Source organism: Camelina sativa, chromosome 9, assembly GCF_000633955.1.
Source record: "Camelina sativa cultivar DH55 chromosome 9, Cs, whole genome shotgun sequence".
In the NCBI taxonomy this organism is placed as follows: domain Eukaryota; kingdom Viridiplantae; phylum Streptophyta; class Magnoliopsida; order Brassicales; family Brassicaceae; genus Camelina; species Camelina sativa.
Genome location: NC_025693.1, coordinates 18,837,889 through 18,859,920, shown reverse-complemented (window position 1 = coordinate 18,859,920; position 22,032 = coordinate 18,837,889). Strand labels below are relative to the sequence as shown.

The following is a 22,032-nucleotide window of genomic DNA, read 5'->3' as shown; positions in this document are numbered from 1 at the left end:
AAGAAGTAGTATAAGATTTGTATGTCTTTTGATTACTATCTAGGATCAATGTAGGATATTGACTTTGTTTTGGCCCCTTTCCTTATGGTCAGATCCTCTTTTTGTTTTTTGGGATGTTGGATCTTTATGTCTACATGACTCTCTTTCGGATCAATGAAATGAAGTTAGGATAATTTGATTTCAAACAAACACTTGCAACTTACAAGATAGGAGTACATTTCACAACAACACAACACACTTGAAACAAATCTAAACAACAATGAAACCACCCCAAATATAACCTAGTTCTTTCCAATTACAAGGATCATAGCAATGACAACAATGAACCCTCCCCACGACAATAAGATAAACTGCTTAAGCATTTTTTCCCTCTCATTAGCTGCCATCACTTCACTTTCTAGCTTCTTCTTCTCTTGCTCATGTTTGTTCACTAAATCATGGGAGGTACTGTTGGAACCACTCACATTCATTGCCTTCACAGATTCTTTGAGTACCTTAATCTCATCTCTAGCCTCCAGTAAGCTCACCTTCTGCCAACCGTATGGCCTTTCTTCATCTGCCCACTTTGCAAAACCATGAACAACACACTTAAAGAATCTTCTACCCGGATTGTCATTTGTCCATGACTTTGCAAGCGTTGTAGCTCTACCACAATTGCAGCAAAGAGGACCCCAAATCCGGCTAGAATTTGCATCAGAGCCTGAACTTTGGCTAATCATTCTTACGATTTAAACGAAAAAGATAAGAGAAAGATTGAAAAATCGATTTTTAGGGTTCTTCTCCTCTCTCAAATTCGATTTTGGGGGAAATAATAGTGAAGGGCAACAGTGTCTTTCATTTAGTTAATTAACCACGTGGAGTTAATTTTTAACTCGAGTTAGTGATTCCGGCAAAGCCATTTACCGGAGTTAACTCCGATGTGCTAATCAGGCAACACAAATATAAACGAAGCTTTTTATTGACAACAAAAAATAGACCAGATATTAAACTTCCAACCAAAAAAGACCAGGTATTAAACTTCCAAATAAAAATTAGATGGAGTATTTTTTGGCTTTTTTCCCAATTTTTGTCATAGGTGAAAAAAACATATTTTTAAATTTTTGCGTAGGGCCCTCATGAATGTTGGGCCGGCACTGCGTGTGGGTATTAAATAATGTGGTTAAAATATATGCAAAAGTCTAAGAATCTTAACTCGTTCACAAGCATAGGAAGTCATTTTAACCAAACTATACCTTTTTAGATTTTGCCTAACATTTCTTTGACGTTGCCCCAACACGAAGCAATGCAATGAATATTAATGATACATATTAATCTCTATTTAAACCTAAAATTTGATGAGCTTGATTACCTAAAAGCAACAAAATCTACAATGTTTTATAAAATATAATGTTGTAATAATTACATACAACTTTCCAAATTAACAATGTTTTGTATTTTTTTTTCTTTGTATCCTGGTTAGTATACCCAAAACCATGAGCATTACTCCTTAGAAATATACAGTTTCTCAAACTTAAAATACCCATATGATATATTGAAAGAACCTTACATTTTAATAATATAACATATATATAAACATGTTCATCGCACCAATTCATTATTCATGAAAAAAGAATTACGTATTTATTAACTATTAGCCAATAAGATTTAATTGTATTTTTTTGTCAACAAAAAATTAGTTCAGGGAACTCAATTGGGTGGAAAATTGTTTACGTACAAGACATTCTGCGAAAAAGTATGCGTTTGGCGTGCCAAATAATTCACAATTACATTTGTATTTCTGGAGATAAGAGATAGAAAGAAAGAAGAAAATTTCTCCCTGTCAAACTTGATGTCGTCGAGGTATGCAAAGAAAGCTAGCCATTCCGAAGGAGAAGACACCATCTTCACCAAATTTGAACAGTATGTAAAGAAAACCACATTCTTATAGTCATGTCCGATCATGCACCACATATAGCCCAGATGAAAGCTTTTACTTCATCATGTAAGGGGGAAAGACTACGCCGGAAATTGGTGGCTCCCGTAATTGGCGACAAATCCTGAAGAAGTGTACAAAACCATCCTGCACCTCTAAACGATTCGCGCTCTTTCAAAGAGCCATCTATAAAACAACGATACCTCGAAAAAATAAAATAGTGGAAAGGGGAGTTGCGGCCCCCGTAACCAAGGGGTGGGGAAAAGTGGGGATGAGGGTAGATCCTCATCCTCACTCTCTGTCTGAGCATGTTGCCATGCCGTCGCCTCGTCTTCCGCTAGTCAGACAGCCTCATAAGGCTGCTCGATCTTGTTTTCCAAAACCCTTGCATTCCTTGTCTTCCAGATATACTACATAAACTAAGACAACCTCGAGACCTAAGAACCCAGATTTATAGGGCCCAAAAAATAATCCACGTTTTCGTACACGAACTCCGTTGGAAAGGAGTTTGGACCAACCGCTACCTTAGATAACGCACATGCTTGCCGGGTAGGTGGACAAACAAAAATTGCATGATTGATTGTTTCCTCATCATCACCACACAAAGCACAGCCAGAATCACAAACAATACTCCGTTGGCTTAACTTTGTCGATATTAAAATGCACCCTGACAATACTTACCACATAAAATGTGTGGGTATTGTATCTTCCAAAATCTGGCTTGAAGAGGGGTGATATGGTCCGTAACCAAGATCCTGTAAACTTATATTAACAATACAGTTGATAGGTAATTAACATATTGCGTCTATATGATATCCTGACTATATTTGTCTGTTTTTGTGAAATGCTAGGAAATCTGCCTTATGGCAATTACCTATTAATTGTATTGTTAATACAAATTTATTAATAACAAAACAAAAGACGACTGTCTTCCATAATAAATGGATAACTTTTGATTCCCCCTTTACGCAGACGTAACCTTATACAATCTGTCTTTATCTTAGTTCAAATGACCAATACCTCTAAGACTAATTATGAATACTCCAGTTTTATTATTTAATATTATAATTATTCATCCATCAAACAATCTGCAAGTATAGAGGTTTTTTTAAAAAAAAATCGATCCTTAATGAAAAAATAAATATATATACAAGAAGAATTATATATGTTTTTTCTAGCATTAGCAACATACTTTGATATAATGATATCCGTATAGTAAGTACTGTTATTATTTTATTTTATTTTGAAAAATACTAGTAAGTACTGTTATTACAACAGGTTTCTTTGGTTTTCAAGTATACAAGACGTATGTAATTTTTAGTCGAACGGATTCATCAGACAAATTTTTAGACTATCACATTCACACCCACCACGTCCTTTCATTTTGGCTATATATATATATATATATATATATGTTATTGATATATCTAGAGTACATATCTTAACATCAATTATGGAATTTTAGACTAAATATGTTAAATAATAACAGTATTTTTAGTAAAAATTTGGCCTTAGCTTCCTCCAGAATGGATGAACAAACTCAAACAAGCATTCAAATTTTGGTGGTACTAAGCGGTTGCATATTCCGCTTGTCCTCCAAAGAATTTTCAACACTAAATATCCTTTTCGCTTTTTGTAGTGGTTATGAAGATCTTCTAATATAATTTTTTTTCGAGGTATAAGAAGAGAAACGATCATTAGCTCAAAGCATATCCAAACCCTTTCACCTTCACTATAGAATGCTAAGAATGCAATGCATATATATAAAATTTACTCTTTTTTTTCCTTTTCATTTTAAGGTAAAACTAAGTAATGGTTAGAATTGGGAGAATAACTTAGGCAAAAAAAAAAAGAGAATAACTTTACATGTGCACCCCAAAACCCTTATTAGCGTCTTCTAGACCAAACACAACCACAAACGTGCAGGGCTACAACACGTGTACAAATCATAACGCGTGTAGACTCCTATACGTGTCCTTACAGACGTTATAAAGGCCTTACCATCTCTGCTTAATGTTCTTCAGCTCAAGTAGAGAAGCTTATTCTCAAACATATATATCTTTACACAAATATCTCAAGAGTGATAGAGAGAGATAAAAATGGACGGTAGGGGAGGGTGTTGCATAGCTAGGTACGCCATTGGCTCTGGACCGTACGATCTTTCCAAAGCAGATCGCATTATGCTTCGTTTTCGTCCCATTGCTCCTAAACCAGCCAGTGATGGCGGAGTAAAGCCTGTATCCAGCGGAGATAGCGGCGGTGGAAGCTCCGACGTTTCTTATAGATCAGGTAGGAGAAAGAGGAAATGTCATCAGAGTAAGGAGAACGGTGGTAGTAACGCTAAAAGGTGCACCCGGCGGAAGACATCGGAGAAATCCGTTGCTCACGGCGAGGCTAATGCGGTGACTCTGTCTTTGTTACCGGAGAAACCTGCGTTTACGGATTTGATGACGGTGGAGAAGCAGAAGCGGCAGGGTCCATTATGGTTGAGTTTCAGCGACGGCGGCGGGATGTTTACTCCGGCTTATCAAAAGGCCGAGGTTGTGCGGAGGACGGTGGTGATTTCGTCGTGTATGACGGTGGAACGTGTAACGGACGCTTGGATTGACGGTTACGGCCTAGGGAGGTCAGATGAAGAGAGGAAGATGAATCTTGTGAGAGACACGTGTCCTGGTTTCATATCCGACGGTTCGGGAAGAGTCACGTGGACGAATGACGCTTATCGGAAGATGGCTAGGGATAACATTCCGGTGGAAGAAGGTTCATCTGAGATAACTAGCGGCGATAGTTTTCACGTGATCGTACAGTTGGTGATGAGGGAGAGGCCGATGCTAACGTCTCCTGGATTCACATGCAAAGTGAAACTACACCACACGTGTCAAAATCGCGAGAGAGGCTCTACACTCACGGTGCCTTGCGACGTGTGGAGAATGGACGGTGGTGGTTTTGCTTGGAGGCTCGACGTTAAGGCCGCTTTGTGCCTTTGACACCATTAGATCAGCTATAGTGCACCATCGACGACGAACGGTCTCGATCGTGTTACATTACAATGATCTCCACGAAACATAAAACATGGGATTCGGACAACTAATTAAATTTCGAATTGCTTAACTTACAACTATGTCGTCTTTTGTTCTGTTTGTTTCTTATAATATATTTTGCTTAGAGTTCTTGTAAAAATCCACCTTTCTTTCTTTGTTCTTTTGTTTCCTTCTTAACGCATGTGTGATGCTGAATTCGAGCTTATTGTTTAAAGATAATTAATGAAGGAAAAAAAATTGTAAGTATTGAATGCGTTTTGTCGTCGGTGCGTGTTGCCACATATATTAGATGTGTTTTTGTCAGATTTCATGTCGAGGATGGTCGGAAATTACGTACACGGTCCGAGTGAATCGAGTGATCGATCGTCCAACTATGCAAACTCCAAAAGCGGTCCAAAACGTTGAAACCTACGGTCCTAATCGCTACGAAATATCTGACCGTGCCGGCTTGAAACAATGTTATATATATGATTGAACCGGTACATAGATTTTATCGATTAGCATTATAACTAGGTTAACCTGCCGGCTTGAAGGTTATTCTGGGAGGAGAATTTATCACCTTCGGGCAGTTGGATTTGGAAAAGATTACTTAAACTTAGATCGCTTGCAAGACCTTATCTTTTTACTCGGCTTGAGGCAGGGTCACAAACGCTTTTTTGGCATGATGATTGGACAACACTAGGGCCATTGATCCACCTCACGGATCCTAATGGACCAAGAGTTTCAGGGATTCCAAGTGCGGCCAAGGTTTCACATGTTGTTTCTAATGGAGAATGGATGTTACCTCGGGGTCGTCATCCTATTGCTATTCTATTGCGTGCGGCAATTACTCATCCTCCACCAAATGCATTGTCTCTACAACCAGATCAAGTCTTATGGAGAAACACACCTAATGGAACTCCGGGTTTGTTCTCTTCATCTCTCACCTGGTCTTCCCTGCAGGACCATTTACCGCAAGTTCCGTGGCATAAATCTGTGTGGTTCAGTCAAGGAATCCCAAAAAATGCCTTTATACTTTGGGTTTTGGTTCGTAATCGCCTACACACAAGGGAGCGTCTCAGGATTTGGGGTCTCAATGTGCCGTTGGAGTGCCCTTTGTGTGATTCAGCTCCTGAAACCAAATCTCATCTGTTTTATGAGTGTTCTTTTTCCGCAGAGATTTGGGCGACTTTCTTTTCTCACTCCACTCTCAATCCTCCATCACACTTTGATGATCTGGTTCTATGGGTTCAGTCTCCATCTCGCAACAAAAAGCTTAACATTATTTGTAAACTCCTGCNAGCAGATAGAACTTAGGAACTATGCGTAATGCGTTCACAAAGATATGCTAGGTTCTATGGGTTCAGTCTCCATCGAGAAAGCTTAACATTATTTGTAAACTCCTGCTACAAACGATTGTCTATGAGATCTGGAAGGAGAGGAACTTCCGTATTCACAATTCATCTTCCAATTCTTCAACTGCTATCATGAGGAAAATCAGGCAAACGATCCGAGGGAAGCTTTTCTCTCTTGATTCTCAACCCACCGGAAATCCTACAGTCCATATCAGACCGGAGGATTCTTATATTTGCACGTGGTTCCGCTTTATTCAAGTTTCAAGTCCACCACCTTGAGCTTGCAGTTTGAAGGGAGCGCTCTTTTGGAAACATATATCTATATAAACTCTCAGCTGTTGTACTCTTATATATGCTCTCCTTTTCATTCCCATTATGTATTCTTCTAGTGAACTCAAAATGGTATCGATGTAAAAGGTTCAAAGAAGATGAATGGAAAGTAAACTTAAAAGAAAAAAAAAAAAAAAAATTATAACTAGGTTAAAACGCTCAATTATCTTTAACTATTTCAACGTTATATAATTCACCATTCAATATATTAGTGTATGAACGACAAGAAATGTGGAAATAGTCTCTCTCTTTTTTATGAACTGAATTACTTTACTTTAGCTAGTTACTTACTCGAAGAGGCATTTCTGTTGAACTCAAATTTTTTTGTTTTCTTTCGTCGGCACGCACATTTTGATGAAACAAAGGAATAAAACAAAGTAACGAGCCAATAGAAACGTGATACGTCCGAGCAAAAGAAAACAAAGAAAAAAAGAGAGGGTGAAGAATGAATGTTGTACTACAGTTTTGAATGTACTACAGGCTACAAGTCTACACTTGCGGTAAAAGTGCAATATCTAATGATATACGTGGGGGACATCTATGTCATCTATACAATAAAGGAAATGCCACATGGACCAGTGTATATCTATAACATCAGTTCCAGATTGACAAAAACGAAGACGTCAGATTCATAACGTTTCAACGGTGTACCAAATTCCAAATGTATGGCTAGTTAATAAGAAGCTGTTTTTACATATCTCTTGATACGAAGAAATGAAAAAAATATTAAATAAATCAAACCTAACAGACAATGACACAATTCATGAGTTCAAATGGAGCAACTAAAAAATTGACGTTTAGAACAACCTCAATGTGTTTTCAATTAGCACTACAAGTCTTCAATGGTAAAACATTAACTGTATGATAAAAAGTATAGTTTTACGGGTCAAATAAAGTGTGGTTAGCTAGACATTTTTTCTTTTATAAATTCTTTTTCTTTTTTTCAATAATCTCTTTTGTTTAACCTTACGAATTGTTGTTTTTGTTACTATTGTCAATGACCTAACTAGTAGAGTAAGATTTGTTTTTTGTTTGGACCTCTTGTGGTTGTAAATTCGCATATATATCATATAATCATCTATATATATATAATTTTTTTTAGGGATCATTTATAAAAAGATTTTAATTATTAACAAAAATAATTAGTAACATTATCAATACAATAAAAACACAATACGTTTCTCTCCAGTGCTTACACATTAGTATTTTGGTGGAATATGAAGCTGACACATCAGCTTATTTGTTTAGCAATGAAAACATTTCATTAATACAGTTCATATCTCTCAGCCAATAATAATTATTTTTTGTTCCAAATCAGCTTTTTCAGATTTTTAGAAATTAACACATCATTTAAATTGTGTAACCAATTAAATTATATAAAATAATAAACATCATCAATAATTTTCAATAACAAATATTTAAATTTATAGCCTAAATTTAAACTAAAATAATAAATTATTTATAACTTTCAAAATTATAATAATATCAGAAAAGTAAATTAACTATTGTATGTCTATCAATATTTTTCAAAAACAAAGGTTTAAAATTATAGCTTAAATTTAAAATAAATTAATAAATTATTTACAACTTTTAAAAATATACTAATGTTAACCAAGTATAATAATAAAAGCAATCAATTCATATTAGTAAAATATAAATATAATACAAAGAAAATAATAATATAATACAAATAGAATATAAATTAAGAATAACCACGAATAACACAAAACCAAACTAAAGTAAAACTAAGTATGTGTATATTGACTTACATGGAATTATTATCAAACAAAACATAACAAAACAATTAGGGGAAGGTATTGGTTTGAGATTTTAAGAGAATTTTAATGACTTCAAATAAAATCATAGAAAGTATAAAATGAAGGATTCTAAAAGATTGTTTAGAAAGGTTTTTAAAATCTTGCTGATTTGTATTCCTAATCTTGTAAAATCTCTCATAAAATATTTTAGACTTTGTCAAAAAATCTTGCACAATATTCTTTTGTTTACTCAACACTTTTGTCAAAAAACATGTTTTATTACTAGAAGTTTTTTCATTATTATATATGTTGCAGGTTTTTTTCACAGATTACAATCTTACCAATTAGTGAATATGTTACTAATTAGTGAATCTGCAATTTGAGAAATAATGCATTCCTGGTTTGATGAGTTTAACGAGATGATGGTGGTGGTTGTGGAGGAATCATACGTGACGGAGGAATCATACGTGACGGTTCATGGTTCTTGCTCGGTGGTGGTGGAGGAATCAGACGTGACAGGCCATGGTTCTTTCTTGATGGTGGTGGAAGAATCAGACGTGACGGTTCATTGATCTTGCTCGGTGGTGGTGGTGAAGGAGTTGGACGTGATGGTTCATTGATCTTGCTCCTCGGTGGTGGTGGTGAAGGAATCCCCCCAGAAGACCCACGTTCATTATTTCTTTATTTTCTACAAAAGAACAACAAAAGTCATGGACTATGATTCACGTACAAATCTCTCTGTTTGATGAGAGTGTTTACATGACTTTTTTTATGAAGAAAATAATATAGAATCATAAACCAATAACAGAATACTTGAATTCATTAACAATCCAAGATTATTTTGTTTTACTTGAATAACATAAAACTTTTAATGACTTGGTAAAACTCTTAATCTAATAACACTAGATTTACGAAGACTTTACATAACTTTTTACAAATCCACAACTAATAACACTAAATTTTAAGAGAGTTTTAAAAAGCTTTATTGAATAACAACATATTTTACATGACTTTTAAAGTCATTAAAAATCTATTTAACTCTCAAACCAATAACCTCCTCTTAGATTCTTAAAAAAGAACAAAAAGAAGGAAATAAGAACCAAAAAAATATATAAAAATTATGTGATTAAATTTGTATAAACTACAAAAACAATACCCCATAAAATCAAGCTACACTAATATATCTCCTACAACAAGTAAATAAAATAAAGTTTGAGATTAGTGTTGATAGTGATTTTATATATAATAACACCAACTAATGATAAATTGAACAATATATAAGTTCCAAAATTGAAGGTTTTATATTATAGTTTAAAATCAGTGACTTAAAAATTACTTTGACAATTAACCTAATCGCTCTGCTAATAATATGAGAGATTGTTAGTAATACAGATACCATTTTTCAAAAATACCATTTTTTGGTCAATTTCATTTTTGTCCTTTTATGTATAATTACAATGTGTTAAATTGATTTGTATAATTTTTGTTTTAGGTTTGGATTATCTGTTTTACCTTAGGATATAGTTTTAAATAGTAGGATTTAATATTTGGAGTTTAGAGTTTAAAATTTAGTCATTTTGTATATTAAAAGAATGTATTATTAAAAATGGACAATAAGAGTTATTTTTGCAAAAGGGTAATGAAAAAATGGTATTTTTGTAAATGTTCCTAATAATATTAAATAATACACAAAACGAGACTAAAGTAAAAATATGTTTATGTAATTTTACAAATAATAACTTTTATAACAATAAAAATACTATATAACAATTATGTTGTTAAATTTGTATAAAATACAAAAACAAACACCACAAATTCAAACTACACTAATATATCTCTCACCAAAGGTAAAGAAAATAAAAAAAGAACATACATTAGGGTTAGTTAGGCTATTTATATAATTAAGTCTACTCGATTTAAAAGTAAACATTTATAAATCATACTAAATTTGAGATTTCTTTATTTTTTTATTTTATTAGTATATTTTTATATTTTACTATTGGATAAACCATAGTTTTACAATTAATCCAATTTCAAAAAAATATATATTTTTTAATAATTCGATATATCTGAAAGTAGTTACAAAAAGTATCCCGCGACGTAGCGCTACGCTAAAAACTGTAGTCATCAACTACGCTAAAAACTGAAAATCAAGTTACTCTCACCCTCTAAAGATTATCAGAATTTCCATTAACTTTTTATTCTTCTTTTTCTTTTTTCCTATTTGTTGGGCTATTCATAATCGACGGACTCAATATGAATAAAACTGGGCCTCTCTCTAGTCTTTTGGACCTACAAAGCACAGCTTTACGAGAATACACTAGATAGCGCGGACCCTCCCCCGCAACTAGAGTTTCTCCTTGTCTCATTCTTCGACACTTGGTCTATTTATCAGCTTCTTTCTTCTACTTTATATAACCTATCAGAAAGAAAAAAAGCAAATAACTTCAAACAGCTAATCATCTAGCAAACGAGTCAAATAATCAAAATCATTGGTCGGACCACCCCTTAACTTTTTTATTGCTGCTCTCGATAAACCCTTAACGAGTAAGAGCGGAAACCCTTAACGAGTAAAAAAAAAAACGCCAAGGTCGGACGACCTCTTAACTTTCTTTTATTGCTGCTCTCTCGATAAACTTATTGCTGCCTCATCAAACTCTTGCCGGAAAATAAACGTAGCTGTTTTCATCTTCTCCATGGCCAGTTCGGCTAATTTATTGGGTTTGTGTCTCTGCTGCTGGGTGGCTCTCTCTTTATCTAATATGTTTTATAATTATATAAACATGTCTCGGCTACTCCAGCTGAAGAGGTTGTTGTTGATTTTTAACCTTTGTTGCTGCTGCTGCTCTTTTTCTTAAGGTAAGCGAGAGCTCAAAGATGATGTTCTGGAGACTAATCCGATTCTGAAGAAACATAAGGAAATATCCGAGGAGGAGGAGAAGGAGAAGGTAACAACAACCTAACATTAAGCTGGTCGGATTCCTAGCTCTTGTTCTTTACGTACACTCTGTTCTAATAATGGCTACTCACTCATGTAACAGGAGACAACGGGAGTATTTGCTGATGATAGTCTCCAGCAGCAGATCAAAGGAAGGCTCGAGTTGTTGGTGGAGACAAACTCTGATCAGGCTAATAATTTAATTCCAGTGAAGGTATAATTTTTGGAAATCTAAATCTTGTATTATGTTCAATTAAGCATCTTGTTGTTTTTGTTATCCTAAATGAATTGGCTATGTAACAGGAGGAGGAGGAGGAGGAGGAGGAGGAGGAGATTGTGGAAAGACTTGATGAAACTGACGGTTTCTTAAAGTCATCAGTTGCATCAGTAAGCAAAAGGACGCTCTTTGTTGACCATCTCGCTGTCGGTCTTGGAATTTCAAATATTATGAATTTCTTCAAAGATTTTGGACAAGTGGTTAGTGTTCAACTTACTTTAAACCACGAGGGTAAGCGTACTTCCAGTGGCTTTATTGAGTTAGCTTCTGCTAACGAAGCAAAGAAGGTGAGAGACTAGTTTATTTAGTTCAATGTATAGTTTATGTATGTATACTAGTGATGTCAAAAAATTACTACTAGTACCGTTGCTGATTCTCTACTGCAGACGCAGGAAAAGAAGAATGGTAAATTTTGGGGCGGTAATAATATTACTCTTCTTGTCGCGGCAGAGATAGCAGCTCCCTACCCTCCACGACCCAAGTATATAAATTTATTTCCCATGTTATGAAGATTTGTTTCTCTTTTCTTATTGCTATGCCCGTTTACACAATATTAACAGCTGTTATGGTTTTTCCTTAATTAGGTATTGCCTATATCACAAGGTTTGGTAAGGGATTCAACTATTTGCTCTTTGTTATCAAGACCACATTAGGTGAAGTTATTGATATGCATGGAGAGATCACTAGGGTTTTTGTTTTTCCAGGAACATAGACCACCTTCGACAAGAAAGCCTTCCGACAGAAAAAGAAGAAGAAGAAGACGAGACACCTTCTTTTTTTGTTGAGGTACCTCTTCTTATTACTTCAACATTTGCCAGCTGGCTCAGAAGAAACGCTTAGCTTTTAGTAATTGTCACACTAAGTCGAATAATGAATTTTTGTTGGGATGAATCTTTTAGATGAGTCTACTTTTTGTTGTTATGCAATTCAACTCCTTTTCTCCTATTCGGTTCAATTCTATATTCATGCTAACACACTTGGCTGTTAAATTTATTCAGACAGTTGCAAGAATAAGAAAGACGCTCTTTGTTGCCAATCTCTCTCCCCAAACTAAATTATCACATATGTAAGTACGTAACACCTTATAAATTCTCACTTTCCTTCTCGGACCAAGACTGATCATATTTTTTCCTCCCATATTTTTCAGCATCAAATTTTTCCAAGATGTTGGAAAAGTTGTTAGTGTTCGACTTATTGTAAACCCCGAGGGTAAGCATGTGGGCTATGGTTTTGTTGAGTTTGCTTCTCCTTGCGTAGCAAAGAAGGTGAGATTAGACTTGTAGTAATGATGAAAAAATATTTTAATGTAATTTGAAAAGTGTGTATACTTAAAATGAAGAATATACAAGTAGTTATTTGAAAGTACGATTTCTGATTAAGTCTTACATACTGTAGGCGCTGGAAGAGAAGAATGGTGAATATTTGCACGATCATAGGATTTTTCTTGATGTGGCTAAGACAGCTCTATACTCTCCACAATCCAAGTATGTTATGGATATTTGTTAATGTAACACTGGTTGTAACTTATTGCTATAGTTCTGATGCCATTACAGAAGAAGACTAACGCTATTATTTTTTTTGTTAATTAGGTACAACCTTGTAGAGAAGCTTTGGTAAGGGATTTAATTATTTACCTCTTGAGTTTGTTATCAAGAGCACATTGGGTGAATTTTTTTTGGTGAACAAGCGGAGAGATCACAAGGGTTTTTGATATTTTAGGTACGAAGACTACCTTCTACGAGAAAGCCGTCTGGTAGTAGAAGATGAGACACTGGAAGGACTTGATGAAACTCACATTTTTGTTTAGGTGCCCTTGCTACAGTAAAACCTCTATAAATTAATAAGGTCAGGACCATGAAATTTTATTAACTTATAGATGTTTTAATTTATCGATAAATTAATATTTTATTAATTTATGAAGAGATTTTCTCATTTTTATAATTTTGAAAAATTTATATTACAAAATAAGTATCATGAAATATCATGAACTTCATGGTAATAATGAAGTCGAAGAAGATATTGCGGTATCTTTATAACCAGTTACTAAAGAAGTAATTATCGCATCTAGGAATATTCACAATTTTTGGATGCAATAAGAAAAAATAACAATGAAAAAGATTAGAAATGAGTTCCAACAAAAATGCAAATTCAAGCATATGCAAACAACAATAGAGTCATATTTCACTAAATTTTATTAGATAGGGAAACAACAATATAATCATATCTCACTAGATTTTCTTAGATATATATGTATATATATATATTAGTTTATTTGATTATTAATTTATGATATTGATGGGACCATATATATTTTTACATAGGATTTCCAAAAAAATTATTATCTTATTATTTTATCGAAATGTGTCATTTTTTACACCGGCCCAACTCGGGACCGGAAAAAATTATTAATTTATAGCGATTATTAATTTAAAGAGTATTAATTTATAGAGGTTCTACTGTACTTTATTAGTAGGGATAAATCTTTTTAGATCATGAGGCTACTTTTTGTTGTTATGCAGTTAAAGTCCTTTTCTCTTTAAGAGTCAGTTCTAACAAACTTGGCTGTTGAATTCAGGCAGTTGCTGTAAGAAAGAAGACGCTCCGTGTTTCCCAATTCCCTAACCAAGCTAAAATATCAGATATGTAAGTAGCACCTTTAATTTCCTCTTCCGTTCTTGGATCAAGTTTTTTCATGACTAAAATACTTTATCCTCCATTTTTACAGCATCAATTTCTTCAAAGATGTGGCAACAATTGTTCATGTCCGACTTGCTGTAAACCACAAGGGCAAGCAATTATTTCACTATGCCTTTGTTGAGTTTGCTTCCGCTAATGATGCAAACAAGGTGCGATTAGTTTAATAGTGATGATGAAAAGTAGTGTATACTTTCACGACGAAGAATATATAAGTAGTTATTTCTAAGTATGATTGCTGACTAAATCTTTTATACTGTAGGCGCTGGAAAAGGATGGTGAATATTTGCTCAATCGCAAGATTGATGTAGATGTGGCTAAGGCAGCTCCATACTCTCTACGACCCAAGTAAATCAATTTTCCCATGTTAGGGAGATTTGTTTCTGTAACACTGGTTGTCACTTATTGCTAGAGTTTTGATGGCATTACAGAAGACTAACTCTATTATCTTTGTTAATTAGGTATTGCATAGATTACAAGGTTTGGTAAGGGATTTAAGCCTCATAAGTTTATAATCAAGAGCACGTTGGGTGGTCTTTTTGGTATACATGGACAGATCACAAGTGTTTTTGATATATTCCAGGTATGAAGACTACCTTCAACGAGAAGGCCTTCTGATAGAAGAAGATGAGGCAGTGGAAGGACTTGATGAAACTCCCAGTTTTGTTGAGGTACCTCTTCTTATTATCTTGAAATAATTCATGCTCAGAGGAAACGCTTTAGCGGATGAATCTACGTTTTGTTGATATGCAATTTAAGTCTTTTTTTCTCCTTAGAGTCATGCTAACACACTTTGGCTATTTAAATTCAGGAAGTTGCCGTAAGAAAAAAGACGCTCTATATTGCCAATCTCCCTCCGAAATTTAAAATACCAGTAAGTATGAGCACATGCATATACTTTCATCTTTCGTTCTTGGAGCAAGTTTTTCATGGCGGCTGATATTTTATCCTCCATTATTACAGCATCAATTTCTTTAAAGATGTTGCAGAAGTTTTTAGTGTTCGGCTTATTGTAAACCACATGGGTAAGCATGTGGGCTGTGGCTTTGTTGAGTTTGCTTCTGCTAACCAAGCAAAGAAGGTGAGAGTAGTAAAATGATGAAAAGTATTTAAGTAGTCATTTGAAAAGAGTAGTGTATACTTATGATGTCAAATTTACTGGTAGTTATTTGAAAGTACCCATTGCTGATTTAATCTTTCATAATGTAGGCACTGCAAAAGAAAAACCTAGGAAGATTGCAGAGTCATTGTGTTTTTCTTGACGTGGCTGAGATAGCTCCATACCCTCTCCGACCCAAGTAAAATTGATTTTCCATGTTATGAAGATTTGTTTCTCTTTTCTCTTTGCTAGAGTATTATTGATGTCATTGTAGAAGTTTAATGATATTATTTTTTTATATTATAGGTACGACCTTGCAGAGAAGCTTTGGTAAGCTTTTTTTTTACTATTTGCCTTATGAGTTTTGTTATCAAGAGCACATGGGGTGAAATTTTTGGTATACATGGATGGAGGGATCACAAGGGTTTTTGTTTATTTCAGGAACGAAGATTATCATCGACGAGAAAGCCTTATGATAGAAGAAGATGATTTGGATACCAAACCCAATAGGAAAATGAAGCTCTTTGGTGTTTACAAGCAGGCAATCTTGGGCTTATCTTGCGGTAAGAAGATTACCTTCTCTTACGACAAGTGATAGAAGAAGATGAAGCTCTTTTGATGTTTTTAACTTCTGATACAATGCAACTATTACTTACTTCGGGTTTTAGCTAGTTACTTAGTCGAAGAGACATTTAAGTCGAACTCAAATTTAGAACTTACGCAATATTTGTTCAAAAGAGCACTACATTCTACAATTTGTAAGATATTAATTTGGGTATAATTAAAAACTAATTAGAATGTTTTAGAGATCAAATAATAGCTAAACCCCATCATCATTGGTAGTCTTTTCTAATTATATATTGCCAATTATCATCATGTTACTATGCAATTGTATTCTTCAATTAAACAATAGAAAAGCGTCCAAAGAAGACTCAAAAATTCTTATTTTTACTTCCGTTTAAACATCAATCTGTTAAGACTTGAGTACCGTTAACGAGAGGTTGCTGTTCCGGGTAACCGATACTACTTTCATCACTCAGAATGCTATAGTCAAAATCGTCAAAATCATCGTCATCGTCTTCATCTTCTTCTTTTTCAGACTCTGTTTCTTCTTCTTGAGTTGCCAAGTTAGGCTCAGCTTTTCTTTTCTCTAATGTCTGCTTAATAGCATCATCATAAGACATATCATACCACACGTTGCCTTTCCCAACAATGGATTTGTTGTGTGCATCCTTCATCCTCTCTTGCTTGCTAATCTCTGAGTTCTTAGGCTCTCCCCAGTAGTCATACTGGTATAGTGCACTTGTTGGATCGTACTGGTCTTTCCCAAAGAAGTTTCCTGGCTTATACCTCCCTGGTTCCTCCAATGGTAAACCAAGTGCTTGACGACTGAAACATAAATCTTAATAAATTAACACTTTTTCAAAAAAAAAAACATGCTATCTCACTTTGATAAGTGCAATTTTTACTTACGAGCTGATATCTCTGAGCAATGCTTCTCTTTCCTCCAAAGATCGGCGCCAGTGTAAGAAATCATACTCGTCCATCTCTATATTTCGTCTAAACTTGTCGATTTTGTATCCTTCTCCTCTGGCTTTAGCTTCCATCATTAGTTTGTTGTGGTGCTGCAGAAGACAACAGGAGAAAATCAGAGTTACCAAGACAGTGTGAAATGGAAAGGGAAATTGGAGACGAGAAGTAGTGAAGGGGTTTAAACCTGGCGCTCGGTCAATGCAGCCTCTAAGTCAAGTTCCTTGACACTCGTTTTCTGCCAGAAAAAAGATAACGTTTCATCAGGAAGCTTAAGACAATATGGTTCACGAACACACCAGAAGAAAAACTCTCACCAGAATCACTTTTGGCAATTTGGTTTTCTTATAATAAGCTTCCCCATACTCGATATCTTTTTGTTCATCAAAGTCTTCATCATCAGATAATTCTGATAGTTTTTTGCCTTTGTATTTTTCAGGGTTAGCTTCGAAATCATCCAAAATCATTTGCTCAGCTACATGTATCTGCCACAACTGCAAACGGGAAAGAATTGTGCTGAAGGTTTTGAAAGCCAATAAACCTAATGAGTAAACAAATCGGAAAACTCAAAACCAACTTTCGCTCAGGAAAATACCTTGTCGACATATGGGTGATCAGAGAGTAGCCCTTCCTCCTCTGGTTTCGATCCTGGATCTTTTCTAGGTTCAGGAGGTCTTCCACAATCTCGCTGTACGAACAATGTATTAGATAAGAGGGAGACACTTCAAGAGAACACGAAATGAATTGACATTTTAGGAAAGGATTCTACTAACCCGTATCTCATCTGGATTAGTATCCCCATCACGATGGAATATTGGTGGGAAGTCAAACTTATTAAAGCTGGAGCAGGATTGTAAAAACACAGTCAACACACATACAATAACCAAGACCATTAGAGGACAAAACCAATGTCATTTTTTACTGGATATGAAAAGGCATGTAAATTACATACATCATGTGATCTATATTAGGATGGACGAAGCGCAACTCTAACGGAAACCGAAACCGGTATGGATCTCTTTTTGCCTGAAAGAACAGATTAAAAAAACACGAACCAAAAAATATTTCCATTCAGATGTTACTAATGTGAAAGACTGAAAGGGGAATGTGCCTTAAGATTACCGTGATCTCAACGATAACATGCATCCCAACTCTTATGAAATGCCGGATCCAAAACCAGTCATTACCTTTTATAGGAACCCACCTGCAAACAAACAGACACATAAACTCAAAACTTTCACATAGAGCATTTGACAGCTTATATACCCTCTAAGTACAACAATCACATATGATTTAGCTATATATACAAACTAACAGCACGTAGACATACCCTTCATGAACACCTCCGATATCAACAAACGCTCCCTGATAAAGATGTAAAGTGGTAACTGTGCCTTCACAAATCTGCATGGACATTACCATATTGCTCATAAAACCAATCACCTAACCATTCATTAGTTACAATAAACAAGACTTAGAATAAGGATTCTTACCATCCCTGGATAGTAAAAGGGAAGCTCATACTGCACAGAAAGACAAAGCAATTAACTTCAAACAGTTCATCACCTAGCAAACGAGTCAAATCATCAAATCAAATAAGGAGTAGTATTCTTACCATCCCATCTTCATAATCCTTCCCTCTTTTCCTTCTACCCGGATAAAAATCCTGATCATACTGGATAAAAATAAAAACCTCATTCTGATTAGAATCCTTCTCTTAGCCATTAAGATAATGATGTCTCATTGTTCAAACCACTCATAAACAATGAAGGTAAGCAAAAAGCTACAAAAAAAACGAACCTTGTAAGATTCTTCCTCCAACCTATCTGTATTAGCTTCAACCCACTCATTATACTGTTTCAAGAAAACCTTAAACCTCTCCAAACACATCTTATCAACAGCAGCCTCCTCACCAACCCTCAAATCCTTATCCAAATCCTCAAGCCAAACCCTCTCAGCCATCAACTTATGAGCTTCCCTAATAAACTCAAGCTCCTTCCTATCAACTTCCCAACCTCTCGGCGGCCAATCACGCGGCGGAATCTGCCTAAGAACCATCGGACCAGCCCACGACGTCTCCAAAGGCGGAGGCTTATCACCTCTAATCTCAAACTGCTTCGCGTACCATTCATCCTCCGTAATCCCCATCTCCTTAATCTTCTTCTTCCTATACGAAGGTCTCAACATCTTAAACGCCTCGATCGCCTCCGNTTCGGGTTTTAGCTAGTTACTTAGTCGAAGAGACATTTAAGTCGAACTCAAATTTAGAACTTACGCAATATTTGTTCAAAAGAGCACTACATTCTACAATTTGTAAGATATTAATTTGGGTATAATTAAAAACTAATTAGAATGTTTTAGAGATCAAATAATAGCTAAACCCCATCATCATTGGTAGTCTTTTCTAATTATATATTGCCAATTATCATCATGTTACTATGCAATTGTATTCTTCAATTAAACAATAGAAAAGCGTCCAAAGAAGACTCAAAAATTCTTATTTTTACTTCCGTTTAAACATCAATCTGTTAAGACTTGAGTACCGTTAACGAGAGGTTGCTGTTCCGGGTAACCGATACTACTTTCATCACTCAGAATGCTATAGTCAAAATCGTCAAAATCATCGTCATCGTCTTCATCTTCTTCTTTTTCAGACTCTGTTTCTTCTTCTTGAGTTGCCAAGTTAGGCTCAGCTTTTCTTTTCTCTAATGTCTGCTTAATAGCATCATCATAAGACATATCATACCACACGTTGCCTTTCCCAACAATGGATTTGTTGTGTGCATCCTTCATCCTCTCTTGCTTGCTAATCTCTGAGTTCTTAGGCTCTCCCCAGTAGTCATACTGGTATAGTGCACTTGTTGGATCGTACTGGTCTTTCCCAAAGAAGTTTCCTGGCTTATACCTCCCTGGTTCCTCCAATGGTAAACCAAGTGCTTGACGACTGAAACATAAATCTTAATAAATTAACACTTTTTCAAAAAAAAAAACATGCTATCTCACTTTGATAAGTGCAATTTTTACTTACGAGCTGATATCTCTGAGCAATGCTTCTCTTTCCTCCAAAGATCGGCGCCAGTGTAAGAAATCATACTCGTCCATCTCTATATTTCGTCTAAACTTGTCGATTTTGTATCCTTCTCCTCTGGCTTTAGCTTCCATCATTAGTTTGTTGTGGTGCTGCAGAAGACAACAGGAGAAAATCAGAGTTACCAAGACAGTGTGAAATGGAAAGGGAAATTGGAGACGAGAAGTAGTGAAGGGGTTTAAACCTGGCGCTCGGTCAATGCAGCCTCTAAGTCAAGTTCCTTGACACTCGTTTTCTGCCAGAAAAAAGATAACGTTTCATCAGGAAGCTTAAGACAATATGGTTCACGAACACACCAGAAGAAAAACTCTCACCAGAATCACTTTTGGCAATTTGGTTTTCTTATAATAAGCTTCCCCATACTCGATATCTTTTTGTTCATCAAAGTCTTCATCATCAGATAATTCTGATAGTTTTTTGCCTTTGTATTTTTCAGGGTTAGCTTCGAAATCATCCAAAATCATTTGCTCAGCTACATGTATCTGCCACAACTGCAAACGGGAAAGAATTGTGCTGAAGGTTTTGAAAGCCAATAAACCTAATGAGTAAACAAATCGGAAAACTCAAAACCAACTTTCGCTCAGGAAAATACCTTGTCGACATATGGGTGATCAGAGAGTAGCCCTTCCTCCTCTGGTTTCGATCCTGGATCTTTTCTAGGTTCAGGAGGTCTTCCACAATCTCGCTGTACGAACAATGTATTAGATAAGAGGGAGACACTTCAAGAGAACACGAAATGAATTGACATTTTAGGAAAGGATTCTACTAACCCGTATCTCATCTGGATTAGTATCCCCATCACGATGGAATATTGGTGGGAAGTCAAACTTATTAAAGCTGGAGCAGGATTGTAAAAACACAGTCAACACACATACAATAACCAAGACCATTAGAGGACAAAACCAATGTCATTTTTTACTGGATATGAAAAGGCATGTANAACCTCTTCACCTTCGTTAAGCGATTTACGAGCGAAGTCGGCTTCAGGTGTGAGAACCTCTTCCCATGGAGCCCAACCGCGTTCGATCCAGTTACGTCGTCGAGCTTCGTCCTCTGTATCTTTGTCCTTTGGTCCGAATTTCTCGAGGAACGTCTCATCGACGGGGAATTCGTCGGAGCTGAAGCCANGAAACCGAAACCGGTATGGATCTCTTTTTGCCTGAAAGAACAGATTAAAAAAACACGAACCAAAAAATATTTCCATTCAGATGTTACTAATGTGAAAGACTGAAAGGGGAATGTGCCTTAAGATTACCGTGATCTCAACGATAACATGCATCCCAACTCTTATGAAATGCCGGATCCAAAACCAGTCATTACCTTTTATAGGAACCCACCTGCAAACAAACAGACACATAAACTCAAAACTTTCACATAGAGCATTTGACAGCTTATATACCCTCTAAGTACAACAATCACATATGATTTAGCTATATATACAAACTAACAGCACGTAGACATACCCTTCATGAACACCTCCGATATCAACAAACGCTCCCTGATAAAGATGTAAAGTGGTAACTGTGCCTTCACAAATCTGCATGGACATTACCATATTGCTCATAAAACCAATCACCTAACCATTCATTAGTTACAATAAACAAGACTTAGAATAAGGATTCTTACCATCCCTGGATAGTAAAAGGGAAGCTCATACTGCACAGAAAGACAAAGCAATTAACTTCAAACAGTTCATCACCTAGCAAACGAGTCAAATCATCAAATCAAATAAGGAGTAGTATTCTTACCATCCCATCTTCATAATCCTTCCCTCTTTTCCTTCTACCCGGATAAAAATCCTGATCATACTGGATAAAAATAAAAACCTCATTCTGATTAGAATCCTTCTCTTAGCCATTAAGATAATGATGTCTCATTGTTCAAACCACTCATAAACAATGAAGGTAAGCAAAAAGCTACAAAAAAAACGAACCTTGTAAGATTCTTCCTCCAACCTATCTGTATTAGCTTCAACCCACTCATTATACTGTTTCAAGAAAACCTTAAACCTCTCCAAACACATCTTATCAAC

The 22,032-nt window shown here is 35.5% G+C and overlaps 5 protein-coding genes across 5 annotated transcripts in view; 2 read left to right on the top strand and 3 right to left on the bottom strand.

The window, feature by feature from the left end:
• Positions 282 to 719, bottom strand: LOC104715422. Its single transcript, XM_010432830.1, has one exon. It carries the CDS (start codon positions 717 to 719, stop codon positions 282 to 284), a length of 438 nt encoding a protein of 145 aa, XP_010431132.1.
• LOC104711345 lies at positions 3,956 to 5,030 on the top strand. The gene has a single exon (XM_010428045.2). It carries the CDS (start codon positions 4,012 to 4,014, stop codon positions 4,897 to 4,899), a length of 888 nt encoding a protein of 295 aa, XP_010426347.1. The 5' UTR covers positions 3,956 to 4,011; the 3' UTR covers positions 4,900 to 5,030.
• LOC104715421 (nucleolin-like) lies at positions 8,764 to 15,977 on the top strand. Its single transcript, XM_010432829.1, has 19 exons — positions 8,764 to 8,899; positions 11,234 to 11,322; positions 11,416 to 11,526; positions 11,616 to 11,876; positions 12,588 to 12,655; positions 12,737 to 12,854; positions 12,985 to 13,073; positions 13,179 to 13,202; positions 13,309 to 13,390; positions 14,165 to 14,232; positions 14,315 to 14,435; positions 14,546 to 14,631; positions 14,745 to 14,768; positions 14,867 to 14,954; positions 15,095 to 15,155; positions 15,240 to 15,364; positions 15,493 to 15,581; positions 15,689 to 15,712; positions 15,824 to 15,977. Exons 1-19 carry the CDS (start codon positions 8,764 to 8,766, stop codon positions 15,975 to 15,977), a joined length of 1,818 nt encoding a protein of 605 aa, XP_010431131.1.
• Positions 16,261 to 19,116, bottom strand: LOC104711344 (protein PLASTID TRANSCRIPTIONALLY ACTIVE 10-like). The gene is made up of 12 exons (XM_010428044.2): positions 18,713 to 19,116; positions 18,528 to 18,587; positions 18,406 to 18,435; positions 18,243 to 18,316; positions 18,035 to 18,116; positions 17,865 to 17,938; positions 17,686 to 17,752; positions 17,508 to 17,600; positions 17,230 to 17,406; positions 17,100 to 17,150; positions 16,856 to 17,007; positions 16,261 to 16,771 (listed from the first exon to the last, which is right to left on the bottom strand). The coding sequence occupies exons 1-12, from the start codon at positions 19,097 to 19,099 to the stop codon at positions 16,348 to 16,350; spliced, it is 1,671 nt and encodes a 556-aa protein (XP_010426346.1). The 5' UTR covers positions 19,100 to 19,116; the 3' UTR covers positions 16,261 to 16,347.
• The window catches only part of LOC104715420 (protein PLASTID TRANSCRIPTIONALLY ACTIVE 10-like), a 4,291-nt gene continuing 1,566 nt past the window's right edge, over positions 19,308 to 22,032 (bottom strand). Inside the window, exons 2-13 of the mRNA XM_019229991.1 lie at positions 21,934 to 22,030; positions 21,749 to 21,808; positions 21,627 to 21,656; positions 21,464 to 21,537; positions 21,256 to 21,337; positions 20,944 to 21,159; positions 20,771 to 20,872; positions 20,593 to 20,685; positions 20,315 to 20,491; positions 20,185 to 20,235; positions 19,941 to 20,092; positions 19,308 to 19,856 (exon numbers count right to left, since the gene is read on the bottom strand). Coding sequence (XP_019085536.1) covers positions 19,433 to 19,856; positions 19,941 to 20,092; positions 20,185 to 20,235; positions 20,315 to 20,491; positions 20,593 to 20,685; positions 20,771 to 20,872; positions 20,944 to 21,159; positions 21,256 to 21,337; positions 21,464 to 21,537; positions 21,627 to 21,656; positions 21,749 to 21,808; positions 21,934 to 22,030 — 1,558 coding nt within the window. The 3' untranslated portion in view covers positions 19,308 to 19,432. The remainder of the gene's footprint in view (positions 19,857 to 19,940; positions 20,093 to 20,184; positions 20,236 to 20,314; positions 20,492 to 20,592; positions 20,686 to 20,770; positions 20,873 to 20,943; positions 21,160 to 21,255; positions 21,338 to 21,463; positions 21,538 to 21,626; positions 21,657 to 21,748; positions 21,809 to 21,933; positions 22,031 to 22,032) is intronic.

Coding starts and splice junctions, on each gene's coding strand:
- LOC104715421 (XM_010432829.1), top strand. CDS start 8,764: ATGCATTCCTGGTTTGATGAGTTTAACGAGATGATGGTGGTGGTTGTG. Junction 11,527..11,615: donor ATAATTTAATTCCAGTGAAG/GTATAATTTTTG, acceptor GCTATGTAACAG/GAGGAGGAGGAGGAGGAGGA. Junction 15,365..15,492: donor CTGCTAACCAAGCAAAGAAG/GTGAGAGTAGTA, acceptor TTCATAATGTAG/GCACTGCAAAAGAAAAACCT.
- LOC104711344 (XM_010428044.2), bottom strand. CDS start 19,099: ATGTTGAGACCTTCGTATAGGAAGAAGAAGATTAAGGAGATGGGGATT. Junction 18,588..18,712: donor TGGAGGAAGAATCTTACAAG/GTTCGTTTTTTT, acceptor ATTTTTATCCAG/TATGATCAGGATTTTTATCC. Junction 18,117..18,242: donor ATCGGAGGTGTTCATGAAGG/GTATGTCTACGT, acceptor GTTTGTTTGCAG/GTGGGTTCCTATAAAAGGTA.
- LOC104711345 (XM_010428045.2), top strand. CDS start 4,012: ATGGACGGTAGGGGAGGGTGTTGCATAGCTAGGTACGCCATTGGCTCT.
- LOC104715422 (XM_010432830.1), bottom strand. CDS start 719: ATGATTAGCCAAAGTTCAGGCTCTGATGCAAATTCTAGCCGGATTTGG.